Raw genomic sequence first — 17648 nt, forward strand, 5'->3', positions numbered from 1 at the left:
AATGTTCCTAACTAGTAAAGTTACTGTAAAGTCTACTTACAGGGTCTATTTTATGTTACGACATCCCTACATTAGCAACTACTTATTGGCTTCTTAAACTAGAAAAATTAAACATTGAATAAAAATGGTTCAAAGCATTTTTTTAATCTTTTGCAAGAACCTAAAATAGGTCCTGAAATGAATGGCTTCTGGATACTGATACAATGGTATTCTAAATTGCAAAACTGAATTATTTTGCTTTAAACATATTTTATTCTCTACCCAAGACTGTTTAATTAAAATTCTGTATTTTATCAGCAATAATGAGAATGAGGTTGAACTAATTATTGAAGTAATTATTGACTAATCAAGTGCTTACTTTGCTCACCAATGACACAAAACAGCTGCATTTCAAAATCACACACTCTGTAAGGACAAGACCATTAATATGTTAAAATAGTACTCACTTGGAGTAATGACTTTTTTATATAGTTGTTGCTTTGCATGCACAAAGTATTATTTTTGTAGTACTCTAATGAGATTAGGTAGCTTTGCTAGTGAATTAGGAACAAGTAATGTTGAAGAAATGTATCCAACATCCAGCTGTACAAGCACTTGTGCATGGCTATGAAGCTCACTCTGCAGACAATCCAAGTCAGTTCAAATTCTTTCTACATCTTTCTAAAATTCAGTCTTTAAATACCTGCAATTCTCATAAAATACACAATATAAAAATTATCAATCAAATTTATTACAGTATTCATTTTCTTGTTTGGGTTTTTGGAGTTTCTTTTTGTGGTGTTTTTTTTTATATAATTTTATTCTCATATCGCTCAGAGTTTGTTCAGAAGTGCTCTTTCTGCTGATGTCGTTAACTAAATTGGTTTTGGCACAGAAATCTGCTGAGTAGGAATCAGCAGTTGACCTAAAAACTGGGTTCACTAAATCTATAATTAGATGAGTTTCCTAAATTAGCTAATTTTCGAGAATATGATAAAATTTTCCATCTTCAAATAGGTACCTACAGCAGAAGGATATACTATGAAAACTTTTGAGAAATCACTCTAAGCTAAGGATGTGCATCTGTCACAGTGATACTGTCTGAACAGAACTGAGCAGATGAAAACAAAAATAATTAAGCATTTCACCAATCAAGAGTTATGAACTAACCTGTAGAGTATGGGGACAGGAATACAGATGGAAGAATACATTTTCAGATCCTTATGGAAAGGATGAGCTCAGATAGCCCTTAAGTCTAGCTATGGGAAGCTGCACCTTTTATTCCACAATTCAATAAAGACAGAGCATTCAGTACATCAGATGGTAGCAGAGAGAAATTGGACTGTATATCCTACTTGAACAATTTGTTAGCCATTTCACAAGTGTAATTCCAGTTTATTTACCTGTGAAATAATTGAGGCAGGGAATAATAACAAACTTTACAGACTGGTGCCAACTCATGATTCACTAAAGATCAAAATTCCCACCAGTTCTGTAGACACTGAAAGAACCACCACCCTTCCTCTTCTTAGTGCAAGACCTCTTCTATGAATTCTTCAGACAACAAATGTTTTTTTAAGAAATAACAATAAAGCCTACTTATCAAAACAGACACGGGGATCATTCATCAAATTTTGCAAACTGTAGTCTTTCATCAGTCTACATATCATGCAAATCATATTCCTGAAAATTAAATCTTCTATTTATGTCTAGACTCCTGGAATATAAGGAAAAAAAATCAAGAACATTTTTTTTCTACTGAACAACACCTGTATCTGTTCTGATCTTGCTAGCACAAAGCTTAAAAAACCTAGGATGAGGATGGGTAGAAAAGTTTGTGAATGGGAAAATCAGGTATGTAAACATACTAACAGGCACACAAAATTCTTGGGAAAAGATGCAGAATATCTGGATTCATTTTAGTGGATGAAAGTGTAGTTTTATTTATAGCGATCCTGTAGGAGGAAAAGAATAAGATACTCAGAAGACTTTTGGATTGTCTTAAGCACCTGATGTTTTCTCTTCAAAACCTGTGTGCAACAGAAATCAAGGTGGTTCTCTGCCTGTGAGAAGTTGGATTTAAGCTGATGTTAACAAAAATTTCAAAGCAATATTTTGTGAATATAAAACAAGATGGTAACAGGGTTTTTTTGTTGAACAATGTCCAAAGGAATTCCACGGTATCAGCTATTTTAGGAACTTCAGGGAAAAATAAAATAAATATCATCACTATAGATCAAATTGCTGAAAACACATTCACTGTGGAAGAATAAAAGTTCTTCTTTAAGTTTCTGCTTGATCTTCTGGCAGAAGAGTAGTTCTGAAGGACTTCAGTTTCACTTTAGAGTTAATGGAGTGACAGATAGGCAAAAAACAATTAATGAAATACACAGATGAAGTTTCTTCTGTTTAAGAATGAACCAAAAGAAGTGAGGGGAATATTCAGACCTCCTACCGGAGCCTCTAATAGTTGCCTCTACATGTTTGGAAAGACAGACAAAATAGGACATTAGGCTGATGGACTTAATTCAGATTTGGTACACTGGGTAGTTAAAAAAACCTAACATAGCATGTTCAGTCTCTCAGAGCAGTGAGAGAAAACATGGCCCAGATCAGATACAGCTGGATAAAAGTAATACTCCATTGTTACTCAGTCATTCAAGAGCAGCCATAAAAGTAGCAGTTCAGGAAACCTTATCATTATCTCTTTGCATCCTAACTGGTATGCATGAAAAGATCACCATGTATGTTTGCATGTCAATTAGAAAGACTATAGATGGGAGGAATCCATCTCCTTGCATTTGTGTTTTGCAATTCACAAATGCAAGGCACTACTGTTTCATGCATTTATTTCCTATATTAACAAACAACAAAATACCTCTCTGTTTAGTACATTTAACCAAACTGTTGATCACTACTGCAAACCCAAATCTTGTGCCAAACAGTACACCTGTGCCTGCCCATCCCAGTCAATCCTCAATGCTGTCTAACGTGTGCAAATGTGCAAATAAATAGATAGCTACCTCAGTATTTGAAGAAAACTATTATTAAGGGCATACTGCAATAGCTATGCCTCATGTGTATGTTTTCAGAACAATTGTTTTATCTTTCCTCCACGCACCTTCTTCATTTCCCTCTGAAGTTCTCAGTATCATTTTCTTTTTCTATATCACTTGCTCACATGAGGAACAGAGGCAAAACAGCAAAACCTACTGCTCCTGACCAAGCCTCAGCTATAAAGTGAAGCAATAACACAGAGCAAGCACTGAAACAAAAAAGGCATTACATAAAAAAAAAAAAAAAAAAAGAAAAAAAAAGAAAAAAAAAAGGCCATTTCCATTTCTTGGGGCTACAGCAGTTGCTGCTTGTACCTGAAGCCACAGCAGCAACAGATTGACAGTTTCTCCTCAGATTTATTTCTGAAAACATGAACAGATTTCTAGCCTCCCCAGGACAACCTTGCAGAGTGAGCTTCATGAATTTTAACTTAAAACTTTTTCTTTTAATCCACTTCTTCTGGATTTTGTTTATAATGTCTTAACTCCCCTGTGCTTACATACCCATACCTAGGTCTTGCCTTTTCAGTGGTGTTTTCATTAGGAATAGATTCTTATCCATTCATAGTCTCTTTAGCATGGAGTTCAAGAAATGCTGCACAAAACACCTTGAAAAACATTTTTAGTGCTACATCCATGTTTGTCATAAAGAGAAAAGGTAATTCAATAAGACATCTTTGCTCACATAATTGAGATTTTTTTATATAAATGGAAATAAAATTATCCAAAGTGTCAATACACTACTCAAAACAACTGTTTGAAATTGATAGAAATAAGAATTTTGCATTAAACTGAGCATACCCACATAGTAACTATTAATTTCTTTTTCAATATTCAGCAACTTTTAAGCTTGTTGTAAGTTCAAATTCTTAGAATTTATGGGAAAAGCATTATTTTAGAAGCTATTTTTAAATTTCCATGAATCAGGTACAATATTTAATGTATTATTTCATCCTTTGTGCATATATTCCAGTACATTATCACCCTTCTAAAGCTGTTTGCATAATTAGAAATTCAAACTAAGTTTTTCAGTGGAAAGAACACAAATAGCAAAATCAAAAGAAAAAATAATCAAAATAAGAAATCCATAAACATTTTATAAATTTAGCATTTAAAAATGAGCACAAATAAAAGCAAATTTTTCATACTTGTTGCCATCTGCCTGCCTTACTACTTTGCATAGCTAGAAAATAAGAAAAACAGAGGCAATCCTATTTAACTAAACAGTTTTTATTAAAGTAAAAGAAAAGCAAGAATCCATAAAGTAGCAAGTGATCCTATTAGTTCCACCAGACTAAAATCATACAGTCTACGTATGTGGTCCTTTCAGCCACATCTGTTATGAGCCATTTTGATACCAGAAAGTAGAGAATATTTGACTATTTATCAAGCACTGAGTGCAAATTAGGATTTTCTCCCCAATAACATGTATTATAAAACACTTCAATTTTTACAACAGCTAAGGCCAAAGTACTTTTCATCTTCAATGATTTTCTCTTTAAGGAATATGTAAAATGTAATAAAGATGTACGGTACAAAATTAAAGGGAGCAATATGACAGTATAATTCAAAGATAATGAGTTAAATATCCAATATCTAGAATAGCTGCCAAACAGATCTGATAAATGTTAAATGCTTATGATTTGTATTCATCAATTTTTACCGCATATTGCTAACGTCATGTTAGTGTCTCAGTTCTAAAGTTTTCTTTAAATAAACTCTGCCAAGAATTCTTTCCACAAAACCGCTCTACTCTTGAATGCTCTTTCAGTAATAGATTGAAATGCAGATTCCAAAAATAGATCAGTCACTTATTTCAACTCTAGACCTTTGAAAATCCAGATCAATTGCCTTTTGTCATCGTCTTTATATGGAGAGTAAGAAATATCTGCTTATCACCATAGAAAAACTTTCAGGCTTCTTTAGTAAAGGCAGCAATATTGATAACTTGAAACATCCATATGCTATTTTTCATATCACTGTATTTACATTTTTTGAATCTTTACCCATATTTTAATCCTTATGAGAAAACATGGGTGCCACACAACAATTCACAGCTCAAATTAACCAGCTTAAGCTGGTTAAGCTTATAGGTTTTAGCAAGGCAGGATTCGAAGCAGGGCAAACTTTTTCCTTAAAATAAGCAATATGAGTAAGCAAATGTTTAGCACAAAACCCCAGCACAAATCTTCTGTGCTTCTCCGTCTCTCAGTAATGAAGTCTGGGAAAGAAATCACAGACACCCAAGTGGTTTGGCAACTGTAAGTGACAGAAGCTCAGCTAAATCCTCTGTTTACACTGGGGATTAGCCGGGTAGATTGTGCACTGCAAACTGAGCTATCGATGGTCAAGGGAACCTGCTCCCTGTCAGCCTGTGGGGCAGCAGCACAAAGCCTGGTCCTGGTAGGAAGTGACCCATGAACGTATCCCTACGAAGGATTTATACAAAGCCAGTCTGCCTCATAGAAACTCCATATGACCATTAACCGGCCTGCAAGGCCTGCCAGGAGGCCTAATTACAGGTCTACAGAGCCCAATAACAAAAGCTGAAGAGCTTTAGCCTAAGGATGATCTGCTTTATACTGACTTGAGAGAGTCCATATAGAGTGACAAAAAGAAAGAGGTTTAGCTTTAAAATTCTCCCAAGAGACAAAGCATTGTAGCTAAGTCTGGAAGGCCCACATGCAACATACTTCAGATAGGCTTAAACATACCACCCTCTCAAAATTAACATTCAACTATTGCCTGCTTAACATCTGCTCAAACATGGCAAGTTGCTATGATAATGTTAGAGGATGATAAAAAGGCTTTCTGATACTTCAATATTATGAAATGTAAGTAAGTAAAGTTGTGCAAACATAAATTTATAGTCGAGACCAACAACTTCTACTGAATGAATGACAAGTTTTATAAATCAAAACTCGGCTGCTTTATAAATTAAAGCAGAGTGCTTCCGTATCTGCAAGTATTGTACTGCTTAATGAGAACAAAGATTTTAACATTACACCACAAAAAAAAAAAAAAAAAAGAAAGTGCATAGCAAAGTCAGCATGAACGATGAAGGAAGGACTTGGAGACACAACTTGTTGACAGCACTGTATTACCTGAGCATAAAAGTGACGATCTTCTCCATCCTCCCCTCCATATAGAGGTGAATATTTCATATTTTACCAGCTCTTACACAAGACAACAGAAGTCACAATTCCCATTACCAAAACACACCAGGAACAAAATTCTAATTAAAAAGAGTATGGTTTAGTCTTTGCTATATTTTGTCTTTCAGAGAAATCAGTTGTTATGTCCTAAAGTAATATTTAAGATTCTAAAAGCAGACTTCCACAAGATACTAATTATCTTTAATTCCTGCTGAAGCTGATCAGTTGGCCACTGGACCTACCTTCCCTAAAATCAAGCATCTCTGGTAATGAAGAAAGCAGTGAAGAGCAGAGGGAACACTGTAATGTATAATTAACTTTTTTAAAACTATGGCCATTGTACTAGGACAGGACTTGAAAAGGCTCACACACTGAAAGCACTTTCAAACCTATATTCTGTAAATTGATAACATTACTAGTGTATTTCAATACACCACTTTCTCTTGCTTATAAAGCCACAGGGATAAAGTCACAATTTCCATGTCAATAGGCTGATGTGAAGTGGAAAAAGGAAAAAAAAAAAAAGGTACACACAAACATCTTTAGATTAAATATTAGGAAAAATTTCTTCACTGAAATGATTGTTAAGCGCTGGAACTGGCTGTCCAGGGAAGTGCTGGAGTCATCATCCCTGGAGGTATTTTAAATACCTGTAGATGTGGCACTTGGGGCCATGATTTAGTGATGGACTTGGCAGTGCCAGGACCTAATAATCTTAAGTGTCTTTTCCAACCTAAGTGATTCTATGATCTTCAGACTGAGAAGACACCTCTAACACGTAAATAGTTCACTGAAACACTAGAAGAAGAATATTGCAAAACAAGGACTATCTAAACCTTTTTGTACCTAAATACTTTTGGAAATCAGACTCCTTATAAAGTGTCTCTTGTAGCTCATCCCATTGTCTGTGGTACTCAGCATGAAAGCCAGGTTAGCTGTTTTACTAGCTAAACCACATGACTATGGACTATGCAACCAGCTTTTGGACTGACATTTCCTATGCTTGAAGAAACATTGGGAACTCCTGCTTTTAAATTTGGACAAAATATCCTCAGACATTGCACTCTCTGATAAAGCAACAGCCCAAATGCTTTCTCTTAAAAAATATGTATACTGCATACAAATACATATTTGTTGCTGCGCCCAACTTGAAGAAAGTACCTGAACTTAAGCCCAGACATCAAATTCTATGTACGTACCAGAGAAGTTGCAAATTAAACAAGTACCAACACTAATGACTTGCTCCTGAACAAGGTCTTCATATTTGCATACAGTCTGGAGGAGACTACCAGCAGCATCAGTGGGACAGTATTCCCAGCACAGCGCCAGTGAACCGGCCATTGTTTCTGAACTATGTTTAGCTAGTCAATGTAAGTCACTAAAACTACATTGTAGTACCATTTGCAGCACAGAAAAATGTGATAAAAAATAACTTTTGCAGTTCAGCAGCGCCTTGTTGCTAAGCTATCAGTAGAGATGCATGTCAATAGAGATGAACAATGAAGGCACCTTTCCAAACACTTGCTGGCAATTTTGAGCCATTGTAGAAGGCAAGATTGTTTTGTTTGGCCAAACCATAGAGGAGTGCAGAGTTATTAAGAACATTAAAATGTAGACGGTACATTTTGAATAAAGTACAACTTTTTTCCCCACTTGGGAATTGCTCCAATCCCACAATAATGTCAGATACTCTACAAATTAAAGCACAAGTTTGGGATGGATCCTGTATCAAGCACTGCATATGCAAAAAGCTTTGTTCATTATTACTAAAGTACAGATTTAAATTTACATTATATTCTATTAAATCCTACAACATCATGCTACAACAGCAACAACATAATTGACACAAACTTGTTGATCGTGAACTCCTTGAAAAGCTGCTCAGTCACGATCTAAGGCAGGTTTGTTGTTTTTTTTTTTAAAGATGAAAAAAGTACTGATTTTGCAATGAGTAAACACACAAAAATATATTGAAACAACATTATTAACATTTCCAACACTCCTTTCACACCAATTTAATAAAAATTCAATTTAATTGATGAATATAGGATGGGTGAAGGAGGGGGAATGATAGCAAATGCCTGAGATTACCAAGATTTATAAATATAAATATAAATATAAATATAAATATAAATATAAATATAAAGCCAGGAAATAACTACTTCCTATATTTTTGGATGGAAGAGAAACAAAGAGATTAACTGTCTTGAGTTATTTATAAACAGCTTGCAGCTTCAATCTAAGTTTCAGACTTCAATTGTGAATATTTCAAATTAACAATGTCATAGACCTTTTATATGTTTTCAGAAATTTTGGGGACCCAGGTCATGATGATATACAACCCACAGATATCTTTTATACATTTTCCAGGTGTTAAATTAAAAAATAACATGTGATAGATGTGAGTAGCATACACAAATTGTGCTTTTTTAGGTCAGTACTGTCACATCTGTTTTATAATTATATGCTTCCAAGATTTATTAAAAGTTATGGAGAAGAAAAAAATGCATCTGAAGCTACACAATACAAAAGGCTAGATGCATAAAAAAAACCCAAAACCAAACCCAAAGCAAAACAAACAACAACAAACAATGTGAGAAGATTGGTATTCCTTAAAACAGAAGGTTTCCATAAGAGAAAGAAATAAAAAAAAAGGTGTTTATTGGAAGTTGCTGTTTCTAAGTTAAAAATATATATATATATGAGAACTGGAAGCTGAACTAAAGACAAAAATGTTTTTATAACAATGCATATGAAATATTGAAAGCTTTCCTTTTTGTGTGACAAACTGACAAAGTTCTAATGAAAAAAGAAAAAAAGACATAGAAATTAATTAGGATCACAAAGCTCACCACAGACTACCACTTCAGAGCTAAATCACTATTTTAACATTTTGAAGACAAACACAAGTATTTAAAGAACATCCAGCAATGTTACATAGAAGGATCATTATGAATTTATATTTTTTTTATAATTACCACAGCCCTACTACAGTGTAAGATTCTTGAGTGAAGTTTTCACACCCACACTGTAGGTGCATCAAGCTATATGCAGCTCATGTAAATAACCATTTGGAGACTGGATGAAGAGAGGACAAAAGCCTCTGCACCAAAGCCAGTGAAGAGCAGGCATCCTGATACAGCATGCCACCACAAGGGCACGCAACCTAAGGTTGCAAAGAGCAAAATGGACCTTGGCCTAAGTTACACCATAGCTCAAATTCACAGCAATTTCCACAGGGGAAAAATGAAGCAGTGCACGTCAAGGCTGCAGACTGAACACTATTGTATTAGTAAAAATAAACTAAACAAGCGGAACTCCTGCCCATTTGGGAGCAACCATGTCTCTGATCAGTTTCATGGATTTCAACACAACATTTGCAAATAAGGCAGGATAAAAGGAATGATCCTCTCATCTTTGGTACAATAGGACAGTTACTTTAAAGTCTTAGATCTTCCATTGAACTACAGGATTTCTCCCATTTTTCTTTAAATTAGTTAAATTAATACAAAATTAAAAACAGTTACCAAGATATGCATCTTGCCTTCCCTTCTTTCTAGTCCTGGACAACATAGGAATGCTTCTCTCCATGTAGAATTAATATGCAGACTAGCCTCTTAGTCTCAGCCTTTTGGAAAGCTTACTACATATTTCAGCTACCACTTCAAATAAATAAATACAAATATATACATGCACTAATTCAGTGCTAAAAAAAATAAAATTGAGAGCACAGAATAAGTCTCAGTAACAGCAGCAGCAAGAGGAGAAACACATGAAATCTGAGTGCTGGTTCTGAACAGTGAACAAAAAATACTTATTTTTATCTCCTTAAAAGGATTTACTAAATGCCAATGGTGATGCACACCTGTTTCCTCTTAACTAGAAATTGAAGTGAGCTACGGAGAAAGCGACTTGGCATTTGCCAAACAGAAAAGGATAAAATTACTATCTGGTATTACAAAAGTTAAACACATTTTGAACAATATGATTTTACTTATAATAGCCACACTTACCAGCTGCCTCAAGAACCAGCTGTAATCTAGCTTTGGCCTGTTCAGCAGGAGTCTGAAAAGAGAGGATTTATAAAATCTTTATAACTGTTTGTACATTCAACATGCAAGGTCACACACTACCACCTACAGTCCTGCCATCGCCAATGGGAAGCTCTCACCTCTGCAAGTGACACTGTGCTTACACGCCATCCAAAGCAACTTCCAGACTGAAATGAGTACTCGTGTATTGAAGTTAGAAACTCTCAGGTAAATTTTTGGAATTGACAAGAAAGACCATCCCCATGAGGCAGCGCTGTGGCAGCCGGACCAACCTGAGCACCTGCAACTGTGGCCAGGCTGAAGCCCACCTCCAGCTCCTTTCCCAGTCCTCCAACAGCAAATCTTCCCCAGCACCTTGGTGACCCCGTTACACAAAAATACATAAGCATGCTCAGAATCAGCTTTTAATATGATTAATATGGTAAGTTTTTCACACTTCTGTTATCTGTTTTGACTTTTTTCTCTCCTTAAGGTATTTCTTCACATCTGTTGGGTTGAGGAACACATTGTTGGCTGTGTACCCACTATGCTAATTATTCCAAGTGATATTTTACTGTGTCCAATGTGCTTGCTACCCCTCTAATTTTGAAGCCACTCAAACGTTTTCACAGTTAAATTTATACACAAACCACATTTGTCACGGAGTTCAGAAGTTGATTATTTCTGTAAGCATCTGAAAAGTTTGGGAGGTTTCTGCTCTGCACTAAAAACAAAACATGATGGAAATGTCTGGTGTCATTGTTCAGCTTTGAGAACTCTTCTAGGCAGATACTGCTACTTGAACTTTCTTTTTTTTTTTGGTAACCAGTCTAAGTTTGCACCCTTGCAGGTTCACTGCATTAGTCATAAAAAATACGAATCAAGGTAAGCAGGCAAAGCTCTTTGTTAAGAATGTCCCATCTGATGATGCTCTGTGCTCTGTAGGGGAAGACAGTGAGCTTGTCTCAAAATCTCTTTCAACCAAAGATATATCAGATTGCATTGTGCTCAAACAGATTTTTACAGTAGGAATGATGTCATATTACTACAAATTACAAGCTCTATAAAACATCCACCTTCCACTAATCCATAAACCCCCCACATTCTGCTGTTAAGGGCTTAGGGTTTTTCATTTACTAACCATTTGTTTTACATTACATGTACACCTATGAAGATCAGCTAACAAAATTGGTCTGGTGACACAGAACAATTCTATTTCTACCACAAGAATTTAGAGACTGCTCCTTTCATTTTGCATGCAATCTGAAAGATTTTACATTATCTGCAGATTGAGAAAGGAAGATCCACATTTTAGTTGTAGAGGTCTAATAGTTTTAGTTTTGAATTTTGCTAGCTGTTTGCACAAACCCCAAATTGTTGGGAAAAATTTATTATTAGAACTAGCATACCAATGCTACCATTAGAGTTGACCACTAATCTTGGTGGCAGCAAGGAAAGTTTTGACATTTATTGTAAAAGTACCTTCACGCTTCTTCCTTTTGCAGTGAATTAATTATTACAACATGCTTTGGCATATTAAATACATCACTAGAGGACAGAAAGGAGACGAAGAAAAAGGTCTGCTTTCCATCCAGATAAAACCTGCCCAACTAACTTTCAGAAAAGTCATACATGGGTTTGTGGGTTTTCCATTCCTACTTCAGATTTAAAAAAAAAAACAAAAACAAAAACAAAACCAACAAAAAACCATGACCCAAAAAAACCCCCAGAACAAAACACCAGGGTTACTTCAGCATGGCAAAATACTGCAGTAGAACTTAGAGAAGGAAAAGTGTTTTATGTAAAATACCACCTGCATTCAGGTCTTCATGTGAACAGTCCACGTCTTCAAACAACCCCATCCATCAGGTGGGTTCTGGAATCCAGTAATGCCTACAGTACATTAAATCCATTTCCTTCATTCATTTTGTCTATTTTGTAACAAAGTGTTTGATTAACTTAACTGATCCACCACCCCAGCAGGAAAAGCATGGCCTTGTTTGGGTCACAGTGTATCCCCACAGCCTGAGCAGTTTGCATGAGCATCCTCCCAGGCTGCAACTCTCCTACAGGCTGCCCAATGCAGGCAGCAGCATGAGCTGATGCACTTCTAATGCAGCTTTTTTCTGTAAGACTCGTGTGTCTCAAATACTAAGGGACTGGTTGAGAGATACAATATTCTATTCTTATAATATTTATCTAGTTAGACATGAAACACAAATACCCGGATCTCTCAAAGTAAAGGATCTCTTTTCTTTTCGGCCATGGAACAGTCTGTTTAGCACTAAATACTAGAGAAAGAGATGTTTCACTTACAGGTATTACCATATTCAAAACCCACAGCGGCAACATCCAGCATCACCACACCAACAGTAATTCCCTGAAAGAGCAAGTATTAAACCAGGTTCCAGATGGAGAAGAAGAGAATGCAGTGAGCAGCAGGACAAGTGATGCCTCTCAGCACTAAGCATGAAACTCCACCAGTATCAACATAACTGAGCCCCCGCTCTGAAATGCTCCAAACAGCTCAAAACGTCTTTTCCCACTCATCTCATGTAGGTATGAATGCTTGTTGATATAAGGTAGGCTAGATCAAAATTCTTCTCTTACTTAGTAATATCCCACTGGAAAATGCACACACAGTTGCTTTGCAGACATCTTCCCCTTTGCCCTGACTGCAGCCCTAGCACTAACTGGTAATTGCTTCATGGACATTGGTATACCCACAGGAGAACTCAGTGCAGATGCCTTTCTGCTATCAATCAATATGCCCTAAACAATCAATGGATTAAGGGTTCTTTAATAAAGGTGACTAGCTTGGCTCCAGAAAGCATTTGTCCAACTGGTGGAGGAGGCCGACGCTCTGAGAAAATAGAAAAAAATGAATTTGTCTGAAAAAATCACAATTAGACCCTCAAACAAGCCATTAGCGATGTGTGAGAAACACCAGCTAGTGGAGGTTAGTATTGATTTAGAAGGCCATTATGTGACAAAATTCAGACAGACCCTCAGGAAACTTAAATACAATAAAATGATTGGTCATGTTGAGCACAGGTTGCAAAATAAACTCTCAGACTTTCCTTATGGTTTTAAGCATAACACAGAAGCAACAGAATTCAAAACAGTGTAAAATAAATAAATAAATAGTACCAATTACTTATAGTACCAGTTGATGAAGCTGACCACTAACTGTAAAAGCAAGAAAGGAATTTTCCACTAGCAAAATGACACAAGGCATGTCAGGCACCCCTAACAATGACTTTAACATCCCATTGTCAAAAAGTGTTTGCTAACACACTGGAATTATGCTTTAGAAAGCTCTGGTATTTTATAGGATAGCATGAAATAGAAATATCCATGTGATTAATAATTGTTATTAATATCTCTAGCAAAAATTTTACTATATGTATTCAACTTTTAAAGCAAGCTTTTTTAGGAATATGTGGCACATCCTTCTTAACTCATATTTCTTTGCAGTATATCAGTGCATTACATCGCTACTGCTTTCATAAATACTATACTTTTTAATAAAACTGCACTAAAACCAGTGTCTCATAACTTTAAATTTGATGATTATGGTGTAAAAAAAACCCAACAAACCCAAAACAACCACACACAAATTGCTTGCCACTAGTAGCTACAGGGTGCAAGTGATGTGCTTGGTGGGCAGCTTCAGACATGCTAATAACACTGAGTTTAACTGAACTTCAGGACTTCTCTCTCTTGTAACATCTCTATCAAAGCCTAACAAACCTTAGCGTGATAGCAACCATTTTTTTTGTGGGGGGAGGGGATGTTGTTTGGTTTTCTACACAAATATTTTATCTTTGCATTTGAGAAATACAAAAATAGCAGTCCTTAAGCCCTCTACATCTCTACCAATAGAGATGAGAGACAAACCCTAAGTGCCATGCTTCCCGCAGCAAACACAATCAACATTCTTTAACTGTCTTAGATACACGTGCCGCTTGAAATTAAAATTCAATGTTCTACTTGCAGAAAGGTCGTAGGACATCAAATTTGTTTAACACAAATAGCCAAGTTGGTAATTTGAAAGGATTTTCCACTTACTGATAAAACCAAAATTTCCTACAGTCATTGTATTACATTAAAAAATCCCATGAAACTATAGATCTCTGAACTTTGAAAGCCAGTTTGCTTACACCAGTTGAAGTGTTTTAATGTTACTTCTCCCCCTGCCTCTGAAGGAAAGGTTTGCGTTCAGGTTTCTTTGTGAAGGCCACTCACAGCTTCCTGGCCAAAAGCCACTATAACAGTGGCAACATAGTATGCTCCTGCTCACATTCTGGGGATGATATTAGCACATCCACATATTGCAACTGAAAATAGAACGTGAATTGTAGCTGTGTCAAATATCGATCTCCTCAGGACAATGTCATTTCCCCAGGTTCAAATTTCTCTTGATGCACATGTACTCAGGAAAATTCCAGTTTAAAAACACAAAATTAAAACAATACCCAAAGGACTCCGAAAATAAACACTAATTAAGTAACCCTATTGAACACAAATCCATCCTCCCATTTTAACTCCAGCCTATTGCCCCTATAATTTATCTAACCTTTCCCAAGCTGTTGAGCTCAAGAAAAGGTTAAGAAAAAGTATAACAAGAAAAAGAAACAACAAAATGTAAGTTTCCTAGATGTCTGAAGAGGTGGCTATCCAGAACTATCTGGGAATGCTTCCAAAGTGTCTCAGAAACCTAAAGCAAATGTTTGCAATGAATTCCAGAAAAAGAAAATTTGGCAAGGCTGAGAATATAAGAGAAAATCCCCTGTGTTACTGTGACCACAAATCGTCTAAAGGCTTTATCAAATGATTTTGTTTGCACAATCTTGTCAGGATTGCTTCTCATTCAAAACCAGAGGAACTGTATAGAAAAAAAAAATTAAAACAATATTGAAGCTACTCAACTCTTTCTGCAATTCACAAAATGCCTGGAAATGCATCCTAACTGTTTCAGACTCTAGACTGCAGGTGTAGACAGCAGCCATGTGAGGCTGACAGGACAATGGGGAACTGACCGAGAGAGAGTTTTGTGTGGAACTTCTGGGGCTTGGTGGCCTGAAGTGGTAAAAGCAGACTGGAGCTCAGAGGAACTAAGCATAAGATGAGGTTGTGGTTAGTTAGGATGAAGAAGAGAATGGCTTTGCAAGGATAAAGACAGCAGCTCTGCTGTTAAATGGATGGAGTTCACATGGATTAAGGAGGAGCTCCATTCAAAGCAAAAATAAAAGCGATCACATTAATATACTGTCTAAATAGTGTCTTCACTAAAAGTACAACCATATCTCATGAGTCTGTTCAACCTCCTCACACAGTAGCTTGGAAAGACAAGCTGGTATTTTCCTTGAAGTGTCAAAAGCTTGTAATTAAAAAGTCCTGCGTAAGAAAAGAAGTAATCAAAGCACAAAATAACAAGACAAAAAAACCAACAAAACAAACCAATAACCAAATAAATTCTATCCCAGCTGAAAACAGGACACAACTTCTCACAGGTATTAGTAACTGCTACCTGTTCCATATTAAAATGGAGACTGGTTTTACAGTCGCAGCAGGGATGTGGGAAAGACACTTGAGTGATGGAATTCCATCAAACTTACAGGTAAATACAGTATTTAGGGGTACGGGAGACTGGAAGACAGACAGGCTTAACCAGATCAAGCGATAATAGCAGTACAGAATAGGATAAAACATAATGCTGATAAATACAGGTAAATGCACACTGGGAGTAACTTCTCCTCTACCCTCCTGCATTCTCAAAGAATAGAATTAATTCAGGAAAAAAAAGTTTCACATCATTGTGAACAGCTAAAAGGAGACCTCAATGTATATCAGTAATGAGAAAAGACAAGACAGAAATGATAAAAATTAAACAAAGGGGATAGATACGTGATTTCAATTTAATATATTCTGTAAGTTGGTGGCCTGCCTTCACCTGAGATATTATACATCCCAATTCTAGTAAGTCTATCTCAACAGGAAAAGAGCAACAAAGAACCTGAACCCCACTACCTTTTACATGGAGTTTGATCAAATTATGGAAAAGATTATGTGACATGTTTGCATAGCATAGGTATCGTTGGATTTCTTTTCAGCCATTTATTCCTCATTAGGTGATAAAAAAAAAATAAATAAAAATCACTGAACTAAAAATAGAAAATAAAGAACGTACTTGTATTAGAGAACACCTCAAAGGAGTATACAATATAAAAATACAAACTAAAAACAAAGGAGATTGAGAACTCATATTAATAGTCTTTTTCTTACACAAGTCAGAGCAAACAAAGAATTTGAGTGGCAAATTCAAAACTGACATAGGAAAATTTTTTCCACATTAAACATACACAAAAAAATCTTAGAGAAGAATTAATAATATGAATAGCATAGAAACATAGTAAGCATATCTGGCACTATTTGAATTAAACCTCTATATTTTCAGACATAAATCAGCTTAAATGATTAGAAGTTAAAATGATATTTATGAGTCCGCATTTCTTCTTTGATAGAATCAATCAGTAATAGACTCGGAAACAGGCCATGGTAGGACCAGTGTCCTTACCAAATATAGATCTACCTGTTCTAAAAAACCTAAATGTTTGAGAAAATGTGGAAATGTATACATTGGGAAAATGAACCTGGTAAGAGACGGTAGTGACTCTGTTAACTTTAAAAACAAGTGAGATTTTTCCTAGTTTGCTCTCTGCCCAGAATTACCTTTCTATTATATACCTTAGAGAAACGAGAATTGTTTTTTTTTACTGCTATGCGGCTGATACACTTGTTGTATGAAAGTGGTCAGCAGCTAAAAAATGAAGCACACAAAAAATTGAATTATATTGACATAGCAGTTTTACATTACTACTCCTACGGAGGATGAAATTGGGGAAAAAAAAAGAAAATAATATCTGCGGAATTGTCAGGCTGTTTACAGTCTCCACGAACCCAGTAGCAATCACAGATACTAATAAGCAAAAATATTTTTTAATTGCAAAATCACAGGTATTTTCTTCCATTAGATAAATAGCCTGAACAATAATAGAAAATATTTCAAGCTCAACAAACAGTCCATACTCCATTTCCTACGAATTCTATACTTTTTATAGACCCCCCATCAACACATACCAGTTACAGTTTAATGCAAATTACTACGCTGTCCCATTACAGCACTTAAATGATGCAACACAAAAAGTTTGATCTTTAATGTCATTATCAAAGCATGATAGCTATGAATTATGAGTGGAAAAAATCATGTAAAGCATGGAATAATAGCGATATCTGTCTATCAAACACATAGATGCTTTTGACACACACACAAAGAAACTGGCATCAGCAACATACTAACTAGGAAAGGGCAATCATTATAAAAAAAAAAAAAAAAAACAAAAAACCAGGAGAGGAGCCAGAAA

At 35.7% G+C, this 17648-nt stretch overlaps 1 protein-coding gene across 1 annotated transcript in view; it reads right to left on the reverse strand.

The window, feature by feature from the left end:
• The window catches only part of RSRC1 (arginine and serine rich coiled-coil 1), a gene marked incomplete at its 3' end in the record, with an annotated part of 170644 nt that overhangs the window by 70181 nt on the left and 82815 nt on the right, over positions 1 to 17648 (reverse strand). The window contains exon 6 of the mRNA XM_080623604.1: positions 10204 to 10255. Coding sequence (XP_080479730.1) covers positions 10204 to 10255 — 52 coding nt within the window. The remainder of the gene's footprint in view (positions 1 to 10203; positions 10256 to 17648) is intronic.

Source organism: Psittacula echo, assembly GCF_963264785.1.
Source record: "Psittacula echo genome assembly, chromosome: 7".
Taxonomy (NCBI): Eukaryota; Metazoa; Chordata; class Aves; order Psittaciformes; family Psittacidae; genus Psittacula; species Psittacula echo.